This window comes from Eucyclogobius newberryi, unplaced genomic scaffold (assembly GCF_026437365.1).
Source record: "Eucyclogobius newberryi isolate DKJ021-1_F unplaced genomic scaffold, fEucNew1.0.hap1 SCAF_1, whole genome shotgun sequence".
Taxonomy (NCBI): Eukaryota; Metazoa; Chordata; class Actinopteri; order Gobiiformes; family Gobiidae; genus Eucyclogobius; species Eucyclogobius newberryi.
The window spans coordinates 16216875-16231874 of NW_027315723.1; the positions used below are offsets into that span (position 1 = coordinate 16216875).

Consider the following 15000-nt stretch of genomic DNA (forward strand, 5'->3'; position numbering starts at 1 on the left):
AGAAGGGCATCGGCAAAGACACCAGAGGAGCAAACTCGTGGTTGACAGAACAGTCGCTCAAGACTCCAAAACCGACACACCAATCTGTGTACGGCCTGGATTGATTACAAGAAAGCGACTCAATGCCACACACATGGATCACTGAATGCTTGCAGATGTACAAAATCAATAGCCTTCAATGCAATCTCAACCCTTGAGACCAATGGTAAACCACTAGCACACGTGTCCATCAAATGTGGCATATACCAAGGAGAAGCGCTGTCTCCACTGCTGTTCAGCATAGAGCTGAACCCCTTCAGCCAAATAATCAACAAGACTGACTCAGGAACGGGGCCACCATCAGTCACCTCCTCTACATGGATGAAATCAAGCTGTATGCGGTGAGCGAAACATCAACTCACTGATCCACACCACCAGGATCTACAGCGCTGACATTGGGATCTCATTCGGGCTTGAGAAATGTAGTCGGATTGTGACTAAGAGAGGGAAGGTAAAAAGAAAAGAAAGGATTTCACTCAAAGAAGGAACAATAACAGACATTGAGGATGGTTACAAGTAGCTTGGAACACACATACCACAGGCAAGTGGCAACCTCAAAGAGGTTGGGCTACGGCCAAATACCTACAACGAGTGAGGCAAGTCCTCAGAAGCCAGTAAGATTGTAAGAACAAGTCCCGGGCAATAAACAGCTACGCCCTGCCAATGATCCGATACCCTGCAGGAATAAAAAGGTGGCCAAAGGAGGAGTTACAGACCACAGAGGTTAAAGGTCCCATAACATGCAAAATCGACTTTTCAGTGTTTTTTTGATTGATTCCCGCAGTTTTTAGCTCTATTACAGACTATCTCCTTTCCTCGAATCTCCAAACTGACGGGCGGTGGGGCAAGACCGCGTCATAAGGGCAAGCACGCGTCATCATCCCTCCTCACCCTCCCACTCCCCCCTCTCCACCCCCCCTCCCGCCTCACGGGATATATATAGATATATATATATATATATATATATATAGAGATATATATATATATATATATATATATATATATATATATATATATATATATATATATATATATATATATATATAGATATAGATATAGATATAGATATAGATATATCTGTTCTGCGCACGCTGTAGAATAAACACCAGATTTATTTAGTCTCAAAGTAGTGTTGATCTCAAGTTCTATCGTTTCTCACTCATTCGCGCGGCAGGAGCGGCGCAGCGCGGAGCAGACAGCTGTGGGGGACACACTACGTCACGGGTGGGCGGGGCACACACGCGCTCTGAGACTACGTCACGGGCTGGGCGGGGGAGCCAGATCGCTCTTCGCAAGGGTGGGGGCGAATATCAAACCAAGCCGTCTGCATTTCCGGGTTGGTGAGGGGGTCCAAGGTCTGGGTGATATTTCTTAACTATTATGTTAAGGGTGTTGCACAACTCTCATTATTATCAATTATACACTTAGGATAGACTACGAAACGTGAAAAAAAGCATGTTATGGCATCTTTAAGACACAAAAGCTCCTGACCATGACCATGCATGGAGGGTTCCATCCCAAATCCAGCACCCTGAGACTGTACACTAGCTGTAAGGAAGGAGGCCGGGGACTACTGAGTGTGAGAGCCACTATTCAGGACGAAACGCCCAAGATCCACAAGTACATCAAGGACAAGGCTCCTACAGATGACGTGCTCAGTGAATGTCTCAGACACTGGGGAACAGAGGATGATGAGGTGCTGGAGGGAGCATCATGGGAGGACAAGTCCACACATGGGATGTACCACCGGAACATAACTGAAGTGACTGATATAACAAAATTCGACCAAAGGCTCAAGTGAGCCGTAATTGAAGGACAGCACAGAGGCCCTGATTATGGCAGCACAGGAGCAGGCCCTGAGCACCAAGACAATAGAGGCCCAGATCTACCACACCAGACAAGACCCAAGGTGGCAATACCAAGTGATGGAAACATCAGGAAAAAGGAACACAAGAAACTGGAGAAATACCAAGGGCTCAGAGAGGAGCTGGAGAAGGCGTGGAAGGTGAAGGCAAAAGTGGAGCCCGTGGTCATCTGAGCACTCGGGGCAGTGACCCCCAAACTAGAGGAGTGGCTACAGCAGATCCCTGGAAAAAACATCAGACATCTCAGTCCAGAAATGTTCAGTGCGAGAAACAGCAAGTGTGATTGATAAAGTGAACCGTCCAATCAGAGCGCTCCCTCAGGAGCAGACTCTGGTTAAGATCAGGATCAGAACCTGCCCCAACCAGACCACAGAGCGACTTACCCTGAAACTGAAAACTCTGAGTTGAAACAATCTTTTCAGGGTTAACAAACTGAGTTTTGACAAAACCTGTCTCTTGTCCTGTTACAAGTCCTAGTTTTGTTTTGGCTAAGTTTATACCCCATTAAAATATATGGATTTGATCAAATTTGAGTGGGTTAACCTAGTCTGGTCCCAATTAAATCTGACATTCAATCCGACGTTGTCCAGGTTTAGTCTGGATTTTTCTTTTTGTTGTAGTCCTGGTTAGTTTTGCCGAAATGTAGTCCTGGGTTAGTCCTGGTTTAGCATTTACTATCTACTAAGGCCCATGAAACTTTACACAACCTAAAAGTACAGTCCCAACTAATACATATTTCTATATAAATGCAACTTTTAATGCCAAATTTGAATCGTCCAAAATAACAAAACTTTGACTTTTTCTACCAGTCCAAGTTTTCAAAATTAAATACCATTCATTTGCACTCCTCCTCTCTCTTTTTGATCCCTTTTTGATAATTAAGAACATATTTATTTCAAACGTCTTGCAAGATTTATAGTCCATTGCTAATAATCTTGGTACTATTAATCTGAGGTAGCAATATCTTGTGGTTCCAAAACAGTACCTTGGCAGGTCACCCTGAAGATTTGTTTTCATACAGTTCAATAGCGCCCCCTACGGTTGGTCTGGGACATCGTTAGAGGCAGAGATACTGAAGAGAGGGAGGACACTTCCCAATATAAAGATCTTGAGAGGAAAAGTTGATAAAGAATAACTACAGATATAGACTGGCAAAGTATTACACCTATTGTGACCACCTGGAAAACAAAACAGAGAAATATATTTGTGAACACAATCAATGAGGATTCAAGTTAAAAATGTGTCTCAATTATTTATACTATGAATACAACTTACCAGTAAATTAATTCCTATTTTTATTCATATTCAATTCAGATATATCTCTATTTCTATTAGTTATATTCTGTATTATGTACAGGACTATATTTTACATGTGCCACATTTTTTGTGTCTTAAAAACATGGAATTGAATCATTAACCAAAGTAAATTATTTTGAAAAATTATATAACATTTCGCACATATTTTGTCATGACCTTTTCTTTCTGATGCTCGTTAAAAACAGACGACATGAAGACGAGCGCTGGATGACACAGGAGCCACAGGAAACAGCCCTGAAACCAAGAACAAATGTCTTTCTAAAGGTTTTTGTATGGTGCACTAGGTAACTTTACTGGTGTTAAAAATCACATAGTGCACCATTAATGTCAATAAAGACTATATTGTGAACCATTTTGAAATCGGTTCAGTCACGACAGTGCCAAATAGGATTCAAATTACGTTTTTGTGGCTTTACATAAGTTATTATTTTCATTGTAAAATAACTTGTCCAAGCGTTTCTTTGGGCAGGCTACATGTGTCTAATCTATCATCTGAGTAAAACTAATGGTGATCATAAACATCATCGCAGTATCTTACACTGCAGTAAAGCCACATCTAACTAATATATTCCACATAGTAGGACCCTGTCTGCCAGACCTTGGTGAAGCTGAGGTAGAAATCCCGTTTTAGGGTGCTGCGTTCAGTGGAGATGATCTGATACAGGATTGAAGCCAAGACAAGAGCCAGCAGCACCTTAAGGAGCAGCAGCAGCACCCCAGGGAGACTCCTCTGAGCGTGGAAACTGTGGTGTTCACTGTCTGCCTCAGAGATCTGCTCCCACAACAGCAAAATGCCCTGGGAATGTACAAGTAAACACAGAATATAATACAAATGGAGGATATCACAAAAGGTCAGAAAAGTAATGTTTGAACAATAGGGGTAAGCGATCTCTACAAACATTATGAATGTTTGATTCAGGTAATACTGGCTAAAGGAGTGGCACAAACGGTTGTTATGACCTTAGGCAAGACACTTGACCTCGCCTTGTATGTTGTGTCTTGAAAGGCGTTACATTATATTATTGTAATTCATCACAAATGTGCTAAAATGTGCCTGTACACGTTTTGGTTGAGATTGAAATATTGCACAAAAAGTAAATGAACTGTAAAATTAACAACAAAAGTGCAGAAATTGTTTGGACAGTTTCTTCTCTTTTTTTAATTTAACATCTCTTTTTAAATTCTTTTTTTTTTTAGTTTTTAGTTGCTGTAACAATATTATAGTTGCCAGCTGGTCAATGGATGATTGCTCTTGTACATTAAAATAAAATCTTTTTTTACCCAATATGGTGACTGAAGGCTTCCAGTAGTAGTTAACGATTATCAAAATACACTTATTTTATTAGTCAAAGCCTTTGCCATCTCTACTGTTCCATGCGCATTATTGATGTGATACTATTATGAATCCTTAAAGTGTCTTGTACCTGTGTGAGGACGGCTCCCACAGCGAGTGCAGTGGAGGTGGGCGTCTGCTCCCACTGCAGAGGTCTGGACTGGGGCTTCCTCCGAGACAGAGTCCAGCCCATACACAGACTGAGGAGCGTATACAGCATGGAGACCTGCGCAATCATGTCCCACACTGAAAGAAAAAGCAGTACTATTATGTAAAGGACTAAAACCTTAACTAACCCAGGACTAAGCCAGGTCTAAGCTCACATTGGCTGCATGTCATATTGCAGTATATACTAAATAACGATTTGGTGAAAGAGGACATGAGGTTAAGGATGAGGTTCCTGATTTTCAAACCGTAAAACAAATTTCCTAGCTCTCCCTAATTATAAAATATTCACATACATTAATCTTCAAACGTGTGCGTGACTTTAGAACAGCTTGTTGCAGAAGTCTATATGAAACTTGGATCACCAAAGCTCAGTCAAACAGAGCGCTGCTTTAGGCTCTTACATCCAGGTTTACAAAAGATAAAATACGGTTACATCTGTGTAAAATACTTTATTATTAGCTGCAGACTGCACAGAACTATACAGTCTATAACTGCTTATTTTATGTTTTAAGCTATATATAAATGTGGAAAGATGATTGGTTCATACACTCTGCCAGGCTGCCCATCAGAGGAAAGCCAACGCCATCTCTTGAATATCTGAAACAAGAACCAACATTTTCATCAAATAGAAAATCAAAATAACAATCATGACCTAATCGCCACTTGATCTAGGGCTAAAGCCAAAATGCCAGGTTTAAATCAGGTCTAATGGTGCATTCCAGGCATACGATCAACTGTTACGTATTACAACAAGGTCAATCATCCCCAAAGTGGATCTGAGAGGTTAAACACCACTTAAACAATGTAAACATTTGCTACAGGTTAATTTCAACAATATTCTGTTATTTCACATGTTAGAGGCATTCCTATAATGCTTATTTAATGCTTATTCATTCATCTGGAACGCTCTGAGGTCTAAAACAGGACTGAACAAGGACTCAACCAGGGCCGGAATCTTTTTCTAAACCAAAACTAAACCAGGAGTGAACCAAGTCTAGACAGGACTAAACAGGACTAAAGCTGACTCTTTACCTGGAGAGGTGTATGTAGTTGCAGAGAGCAGAGAGCCCCTGTAAACCCAAAGCCACAGTGAGGACTCTGAGGACCGTGTGCATGGGCCCGCCTTTCTTCAGAGCCTGGAACAGTGGCTGGACGTAAATACAACAGGCCACAAAGTACGCCAAGAGCAGCAGGAAGTAGAAACTGTGCAGACCTGGGGACAAACAAGTAAAAGCAATAGTTTACAAATATGTACAATGCATGTGCCAGGGCAATCAAAACAGTATATTGAAAGTAAATGTTCTTTTCTCACCAACTTCCTCAGAGCTGAAATGGTCCAGTGGGTTTCCAGCTGAGTCCGGGTTAAACGTGAGGATTGTGAAGTGGACGTCAGGGTGAGACGGGAGGGTCGCTGACTCCTGATGAACAACAGACAGGAAAAGAGGAGAAATAACAAGATTGTTAACCACAGGGCCAGGGCACAAAGTAGGGCTCACTTTGTGCAGAAAATGTGGGGCCTTGAGGTCATATAGGTTAAGAACCCCTGCTCTACACCACACACATTACTTACATTTCAAACTTGATTTTGATTCTTGATAGCAATTTTGACAATGACACAACAATGTTGATAACAAACAATAAACAATTAGATACTTTAATGCACTATGTAACTTTGCCCGTGGTGATGTTAAACCTTGGTCCAGAATGTTTCACAGTATGGGCATAAAATGTGTCTATCCTGCTGTTATGCAATAACAGATATTTCAATATTACATTTTAAAAAACATACATTTTTACAATAAACGAGCTTGCCTTGTGGTGTCACATGCTCTCTTGTGATGCCCTGTGGTTGAGTGGTTAAGGCGGCAGCACATATGTGTGAGGTCGAATCCCGACTCTGACAGTTTACTGCATGTCCTTAATTCTCTCATCCCCATTTCACACTCAGATGTCTTGTCTAATAAAGCCTACGGGCCAAAAAATACTTAATAATGTAATCTTAAACTTGATTAGAATTGGATTAATTATACAGCACTAATGGTAACAAGCAGGTCGTGACTCTCCACCAGAAAAGTTACATAGTGCACTTTTGAAATAAATGCTTCCACCAATTATTAATGACTTCTGTTCACCTGAACCAGTAGTGGCTGTTTTCACAGAGCAAATAGTGTTAGACCCTCACAATAACATTGTGGGTATATTTTACCTGACAGGTGTATCTGTCCGCGTACAGGACGTGCCATAAAGTGGGTGAAGACTGTCGTGGGATGGTCTGATTGTGCTCATCGTGTTTCAGGTAAACTACAGGAGGCAAAAAGAAACAAATAAAACTGATGCACATTCAAATATACAAAAGACCTTTGCCAGGGTTTATGAAGCGAAGAGGGAAAATATGCCATAAAGGACAAAAATACTATACTAAACAGACGTTCAAGCTTTAAATTGGATGGCCTAAAGAAGGGGTCCCCAACCACCGGGCCGGGGCCAAAAACCGGGCCAGAGGCCATCTGCTACCGGCCCCCAGAGGGAAATCTAACCCATGTTTTACTATGTATTATTATTTCTGTTTTATAGTCTGTTTGTCTGTATGTCCCTATATTCTATGTGTGTTTTACCACGAAAATAGAGCCAATTAATTGAATCTAATAAACAGCAAAGTAATAAGCTATTTTAAATGAAATGTTATAGAAGGGTTTGTACACATGTTACGCTGTTGTTACCGGCTCTGCCCCTTCAACCGGTCCCTGAAAAAAAAGTGATAGTACCGGTCCATGTGAGGAAAAGGTTGGGGATTGCTGGTCTAAAGTATTATTTTATTCTTGCTTTGCTCCCTAAATTGTGTAGGTTAACAGAGGCGTTGACATGAACAAGACAAAATATGATTAAAAAAAGAAAAAGATCAAAACAATATCCTTTTATCCAAAGAGCTTGCACTATATTGAGATTTGCAGCAGTCTCAACCTTGTTGAATAATTTATAGCCTCATTGTTCACCTCGTCTTCTCATGTTACCAGTGCATATAAAACAATAACTATTTTGCTTTCAAAGCTTAAATATATGGATCTAGTATGAGGCCAGGGGGGCAGACTATAGACTGTAATACTAGTAGTAGTAAGTAGTACTAAGGAGCAGTAGCAGTAGTAGACTAGTAGTAGTCATATAGTAAATCATCGTTGCATATCTTGCCACAAGTCCAGATGCAATTATAAAAGCAATGTTTCAAAACAGAAATAATAGTATTAGGTGTAGCAGTAGCAGAGTAGTAAGTAGTTGTATCGAAGTACATGTAATATAATAGAGATAAGATATAGGAAATTTATATAAAAAAAAAGATAATATTGCATGTTTTTTGAAGATATAAATTAGAATATTAAGTATATTTTCAGTGAATAATTAAAACTGAACGGGCGAGTGAGTGAATGAGTGAGTGAGTGAGCGAGTGTGTGAAGGAGCGAGTGAGTGAACGAGTGAGTGAGTGAGTGAGCGAGTGTGTGAAGGAGCGAGTGTGTGAACGAGTGAGTGAGTGAGTGAGCGAGTGTGTGAAGGAGCGAGTGTGTGAACGAGTGAGTGAACGAGTGAGTGAGTGAGTGAGCGAGTGTGTGAAGGAGCGAGTGTGTGAACGAGTGAGTGAGTGAGTGAGCGAGTGTGTGAAGGAGCGAGTGTGTGAACGAGTGTGTGAACGAGTGAGTGAGTGAGCGAGTGTGTGAAGGAGCGAGTGTGTGAACGAGTGAGTGAACGAGTGAGTGAGCGAGTGTGTGAAGGAGCGAGTGTGTGAACGAGTGTGTGAACGAGTGAGTGAGTGAGTGAGCGAGTGTGTGAAGGAGCGAGTGTGTGAACGAGTGAGTGAACGCGTGAGTGAGTGAGTGAGCGAGTGTGTGAAGGAGCGAGTGTGTGAACGAGTGAGTGAGCGAGTGTGTGAAGGAGCGAGTGTGTGAACGAGTGTGTGAACGAGTGAGTGAGTGAGCGAGTGTGTGAAGGAGCGAGTGTGTGAACGAGTGAGTGAACGAGTGAGTGAGTGAGCGAGTGTGTGAAGGAGCGAGTGTGTGAACGAGTGAGTGAACGAGTGAGTGAGTGAGCGAGTGTGTGAAGGAGCGAGTGTGTGAACGAGTGAGTGAACGAGTGAGTGAGCGAGTGTGTGAAGGAGCGAGTGTGTGAACGAGTGTGTGAACGAGTGAGTGAGTGAGTGAGTGAGTGAGTGAGCGAGTGTGTGAAGGAGCGAGTGTGTGAAGGAGCGAGTGTGTGAACGAGTGAGTGAGTGAGTGAGCGAGTGTGTGAAGGAGCGAGTGTGTGATCGAGTGAGTGAACGCGTGAGTGAGTGAGTGAGCGAGTGTGTGAAGGAGCGAGTGTGTGAACGAGTGAGTGAACGAGTGAGTGAGTGTGTGAAGGAGCGAGTGTGTGAACGAGTGTGTGAACGAGTGAGTGAGTGAGCGAGTGTGTGAAGGAGCGAGTGTGTGAACGAGTGAGTGAGCGAGTGTGTGAAGGAGCGAGTGTGTGAACGAGTGAGTGAGCGAGTGAGTGAGCGAGTATGTGAAGGAGCGAGTGTGTGAACGAGTGTGTGAACGAGTGAGTGAGCGAGTGTGTGAAGGAGCGAGTGTGTGAACGAGTGAGTGAGCGAGTGAGTGAGCGAGTGTGTGAAGGAGCGAGTGTGTGAAGGAGTGAGTGAACGAGTGAGTGAGCGAGTGTGTGAAGGAGCGAGTGAGCGAGTGTGTGAAGGAGCGAGTGTGTGAACGAGTGAGTGAGTGAGCGAGTGAGCGAGTGTGTGAAGGAGCGAGTGTGTGAAGGAGTGAGTGTGTGAACGAGTGTGTGAACGAGTGAGTGAGCGAGTGTGTGAAGGAGCGAGTGTGTGAACGAGTGTGTGAACGAGTGAGTGAGCGAGTGTGTGAAGGAGCGAGTGTGTGAACGAGTGAGTGAGCGAGTGTGTAAAGGAGCGAGTGTGTGAAGGAGTGAGTGAGCGAGTGAGTGAGCGAGTGAGTGAGCGAGTGTGTGAAGGAGCGAGTGTGTGAAGGAGTGAGTGTGTGAACGAGTGAGTGAACGAGTGAGTGAACGAGTGAGTGAGCGAGTGTGTGAAGGAGCGAGTGTGTGAACGAGCGAGTGTGTGAAGGAGTGAGTGTGTGAACGAGTGTGTGAACGAGTGTGTGAACGAGTGAGTGAGCGAGTGTGTGAAGGAGCGAGTGTGTGAACGAGTGTGTGAACGAGTGAGTGAGCGAGTGTGTGAAGGAGCGAGTGTGTGAACGAGTGAGTGAGCGAGTGAGTGAGCGAGTGTGTGAAGGAGCGAGTGTGTGAAGGAGTGAGTGTGTGAAGGAGTGTGTGAACAAGTGAGTGAACGAGTGAGTGAGCGAGTGTGTGAAGGAGCGAGTGTGTGAACAAGTGTGTGAGCGAGTGTGTGAGCGAGTGTGTGAAGGAGCGAGTGTGTGAACAAGTGAGTGAGCGAGCGAGTGAAGGAGCGAGTGTGTGAAGGAGTGAGTGTGTTAACGAGTGAGTGAGTGAGTGAGTGAGCGAGTGTGTGAAGGAGTGAGTGTGTGAACGAGTGTGTGAACGAGTGAGTGAGCGAGTGTGTGAACGAGTGAGTGAGCGAGTGAGTGAGCAAGTGTGTGAAGGAGTGAGTGAGCGAGTGTGTGAACGAGTGAGTGAGTGAGCGAGTGAGCGAGTGTGTGAACGAGTGAGTGAGTGAGCGAGTGAGCGAGTGTGTGAAGGAGTGAGCGTGTGAACGAGTGTGTGAACGAGTGTGTGAACGAGTGAGTGAGCGAGTGTGTAAAGGAGTGAGTGTGTGAACGAGTGTGTGAACGAGTGAGTGAGCGAGTGTGTAAAGGAGTGACTGTGTGAACGAGTGTGTGAACGAGTGAGTGAGCGAGTGTGTAAAGGAGTGAGTGTGTGAACGAGTGAGTATAGCGAGTGTGTGAAGGAGCGAGTGTGTGAAGGAGCGAGTGTGTGAAGGAGTGAGGGTGTGAAGGAGTGTGTGAACAAGTGAGTGAACAAGTGAGTGAGCGAGTGTGTGAAGGAGCGAGTGTGTGAACAAGTGTGTGAGCGAGTGTGTGAGCGAGTGTGTGAAGGAGCGAGTGTGTGAACAAGTGAGTGAGCGAGCGAGTGTGTGAAGGAGCGAGTGTGTGAAGGAGTGAGTGTGTTAACGAGTGTGTGAACGAGTGAGTGAGTGAGTGAGCGAGTGTGTGAAGGAGTGAGTGTGTGAACGAGTGTGTGAACGAGTGAGTGAGCGAGTGTGTGAACGAGTGAGTGAGCGAGTGAGTGAGCAAGTGTGTGAAGGAGTGAGTGAGCGAGTGTGTGAACGAGTGAGTGAGTGAGCGAGTGAGCGAGTGTGTGAAGGAGTGAGCGTGTGAACGAGTGTGTGAACGAGTGAGTGAGCGAGTGTGTAAAGGAGTGAGTGTGTGAACAAGTGAGTGAGCGAGTGTGTGAAGGAGCGAGTGTGTGAACAAGTGAGTGAGCGAGCGAGTGTGTGAAGGAGCGAGTGTGTGAAGGAGTGAGTGTGTTAACGAGTGTGTGAACGAGTGAGTGAGTGAGCGAGTGTGTGAAGGAGTGAGTGTGTGAACGAGTGTGTGAACGAGTGAGTGAGCGAGTGTGTGAACGAGTGAGTGAGCGAGTGAGTGAGCAAGTGTGTGAAGGAGTGAGTTAGCGAGTGTGTGAACGAGTGAGTGAGCGAGTGTGTGAAGGAGTGAGCGTGTGAACGAGTGTGTGAACGAGTGTGTGAACGAGTGTGTGAACGAGTGAGTGAGCGAGTGTGTAAAGGAGTGAGTGTGTGAACGAGTGTGTGAACGAGTGAGTGAGCGAGTGTGTAAAGGAGTGAGTGTGTTAACGAGTGAGTGAGTGAGCGAGTGTGTGAAGGAGTGAGTGTGTGAACGAGTGTGTGAACGAGTGAGTGAGCGAGTGTGTGAACGAGTGAGTGAGCGAGTGAGTGAGCAAGTGTGTGAAGGAGTGAGTGAGCGAGTGTGTGAACGAGTGAGTGAGTGAGCGAGTGAGCGAGTGTGTGAAGGAGTGAGCGTGTGAACGAGTGAGTGAGTGAGCGAGTGTGTGAAGGAGCGAGTGTGTGAACGAGCGAGTGTGTGAAGGAGCGAGTGTGTGAACGAGTGAGTGAGCGAGTGTGTGAAGGAGCGAGTGTGTGAAGGAGTGAGTGTGTGAACGAGTGTGTGAACGAGTGAGTGAGCGAGTGTGTGAAGGAGCGAGTGTGTGAACGAGTGTGTGAACGAGTGAGTGAGCGAGTGTGTGAAGGAGCGAGTGTGTGAACGAGTGAGTGAGCGAGTGAGTGAGCGAGTGTGTAAAGGAGCGAGTGTGTGAAGGAGTGAGTGAGCGAGTGAGTGAGCGAGTGAGTGAGCGAGTGAGTGAGCGAGTGTGTGAAGGAGCGAGTGTGTGAAGGAGTGAGTGTGTGAACGAGTGTGTGAACGAGTGAGTGAACGAGTGAGTGAACGAGTGAGTGAACGAGTGAGTGAACGAGTGAGTGAGCGAGTGTGTGAAGGAGCGAGTGTGTGAACGAGCGAGTGTGTGAAGGAGTGAGTGTGTGAACGAGTGTGTGAACGAGTGTGTGAACGAGTGAGTGAGCGAGTGTGTGAAGGAGCGAGTGTGTGAACGAGTGTGTGAACGAGTGAGTGAGCGAGTGTGTGAAGGAGCGAGTGTGTGAACGAGTGAGTGAGCGAGTGTGTGAAGGAGCGAGTGTGTGAAGGAGCGAGTGTGTGAAGGAGTGAGTGTGAGAAGGAGTGTGTGAACAAGTGAGTGAACGAGTGAGTGAGCGAGTGTGTGAAGGAGCGAGTGTGTGAACAAGTGTGTGAGCGAGTGTGTGAGCGAGTGTGTGAAGGAGCGAGTGTGTGAACAAGTGAGTGAGCGAGCGAGTGAAGGAGCGAGTGTGTGAAGGAGTGAGTGTGTTAACGAGTGAGTGAGTGAGTGAGTGAGCGAGTGTGTGAAGGAGTGAGTGTGTGAACGAGTGTGTGAACGAGTGAGTGAGCGAGTGTGTGAACGAGTGAGTGAGCGAGTGAGTGAGCAAGTGTGTGAAGGAGTGAGTGAGCGAGTGTGTGAACGAGTGAGTGAGTGAGCGAGTGAGCGAGTGTGTGAAGGACTGAGCGTGTGAACGAGTGTGTGAACGAGTGTGTGAACGAGTGTGTGAACGAGTGAGTGAGCGAGTGTGTAAAGGAGTGAGTGTGTGAACGAGTGTGTGAACGAGTGAGTGAGCGAATGTGTAAAGGAGTGAGTGTGTGAACGAGTGAGTATAGCGAGTGTGTGAAGGAGCGAGTGTGTGAAGGAGCGAGTGTGTGAAGGAGTGAGGGTGTGAAGGAGTGTGTGAACAAGTGAGTGAACGAGTGAGTGAGCGAGTGTGTGAAGGAGCGAGTGTGTGAACAAGTGTGTGAGCGAGTGTGTGAAGGAGCGAGTGTGTGAAGGAGTGAGTGTGTTAACGAGTGTGTGAACGAGTGAGTGAGTGAGTGAGTGAGCGAGTGTGTGAAGGAGTGAGTGTGTGAACGAGTGTGTGAACGAGTGAGTGAGCGAGTGTGTGAACGAGTGAGTGAGCGAGTGAGTGAGCAAGTGTGTGAAGGAGTGAGTGAGCGAGTGTGTGAACGAGTGAGTGAGTGAGCGAGTGTGTGAAGGAGTGAGCGTGTGAACGAGTGTGTGAACGAGTGTGTGAACGAGTGTGTGAACGAGTGAGTGAGCGAGTGTGTAAAGGAGTGAGTGTGTGAACGAGTGTGTGAACGAGTGAGTGAGCGAGTGTGTAAAGGAGTGAGTGTGTTAACGAGTGAGTGAGTGAGCGAGTGTGTGAAGGAGTGAGTGTGTGAACGAGTGTGTGAACGAGTGAGTGAGCGAGTGTGTGAACGAGTGAGTGAGCGAGTGAGTGAGCAAGTGTGTGAAGGAGTGAGTGAGCGAGTGTGTGAACGAGTGAGTGAGTGAGCGAGTGAGCGAGTGTGTGAAGGAGTGAGCGTGTGAACGAGTGTGTGAACGAGTGTGTGAACGAGTGTGTGAACGAGTGAGTGAGCGAGTGTGTAAAGGAGTGAGTGTGTGAACGAGTGAGTGAGCGAGTGTGTAAAGGAGTGAGTGTGTGAACGAGTGAGTATAGCGAGTGTGTGAACGATTGATTGAGTGAGTGAGTGAGTGATTAATTTATAAGAATAAAAACACATTTTAAGACCATTAATAAACACAACTTTACTTGTGTGTGAAGGAGTGAGCGTGTGAACGAGTGTGTGAACGAGTGTGTGAACGAGTGTGTGAACGAGTGAGTGAGCGAGTGTGTAAAGGAGTGAGTGTGTGAACGAGTGTGTGAACGAGTGAGTGAGCGAGTGTGTAAAGGAGTGAGTGTGTTAACGAGTGAGTGAGTGAGCGAGTGTGTGAAGGAGTGAGTGTGTGAACGAGTGTGTGAACGAGTGAGTGAGCGAGTGTGTGAACGAGTGAGTGAGCGAGTGAGTGAGCAAGTGTGTGAAGGAGTGAGTGAGCGAGTGTGTGAACGAGTGAGTGAGTGAGCGAGTGAGCGAGTGTGTGAAGGAGTGAGCGTGTGAACGAGTGAGTGAGTGAGCGAGTGTGTGAAGGAGCGAGTGTGTGAACGAGCGAGTGTGTGAAGGAGCGAGTGTGTGAACGAGTGAGTGAGCGAGTGTGTGAAGGAGCGAGTGTGTGAAGGAGTGAGTGTGTGAACGAGTGTGTGAACGAGTGAGTGAGCGAGTGTGTGAAGGAGCGAGTGTGTGAACGAGTGTGTGAACGAGTGAGTGAGCGAGTGTGTGAAGGAGCGAGTGTGTGAACGAGTGAGTGAGCGAGTGAGTGAGCGAGTGTGTAAAGGAGCGAGTGTGTGAAGGAGTGAGTGAGCGAGTGAGTGAGCGAGTGAGTGAGCGAGTGAGTGAGCGAGTGTGTGAAGGAGCGAGTGTGTGAAGGAGTGAGTGTGTGAACGAGTGTGTGAACGAGTGAGTGAACGAGTGAGTGAACGAGTGAGTGAACGAGTGAGTGAACGAGTGAGTGAGCGAGTGTGTGAAGGAGCGAGTGTGTGAACGAGCGAGTGTGTGAAGGAGTGAGTGTGTGAACGAGTGTGTGAACGAGTGTGTGAACGAGTGAGTGAGCGAGTGTGTGAAGGAGCGAGTGTGTGAACGAGTGTGTGAACGAGTGAGTGAGCGAGTGTGTGAAGGAGCGAGTGTGTGAACGAGTGAGTGAGCGAGTGTGTGAAGGAGCGAGTGTGTGAAGGAGCGAGTGTGTGAAGGAGTGAGTGTGAGAAGGAGTGTGTGAACAAGTGAGTGAACGAGTGAGTGAGCGAGTGTGTGAAGGAGCGAGTGTGTGAACAAGTGTGTGAGCGAGTGTGTGAGCGAGTGT

General features: G+C 46.1%; 1 protein-coding gene across 1 annotated transcript in view; it reads right to left on the bottom strand.

Annotated features, from left to right (window-relative positions):
• Nucleotides 1–2680: 2680 nt before the first annotated feature.
• Nucleotides 2681–15000, bottom strand: part of gpr180 (G protein-coupled receptor 180) — a 15824-nt gene continuing 3504 nt past the window's right edge. Inside the window, exons 3-10 of the mRNA XM_072439097.1 lie at nucleotides 6929–7023; nucleotides 6035–6140; nucleotides 5755–5935; nucleotides 5270–5319; nucleotides 4646–4800; nucleotides 3820–4017; nucleotides 3378–3455; nucleotides 2681–3082 (exon numbers count right to left, since the gene is read on the bottom strand). Of these exons, the coding sequence (XP_072295198.1) occupies nucleotides 2927–3082; nucleotides 3378–3455; nucleotides 3820–4017; nucleotides 4646–4800; nucleotides 5270–5319; nucleotides 5755–5935; nucleotides 6035–6140; nucleotides 6929–7023 (1019 nt within the window). The 3' untranslated portion in view covers nucleotides 2681–2926. The remainder of the gene's footprint in view (nucleotides 3083–3377; nucleotides 3456–3819; nucleotides 4018–4645; nucleotides 4801–5269; nucleotides 5320–5754; nucleotides 5936–6034; nucleotides 6141–6928; nucleotides 7024–15000) is intronic.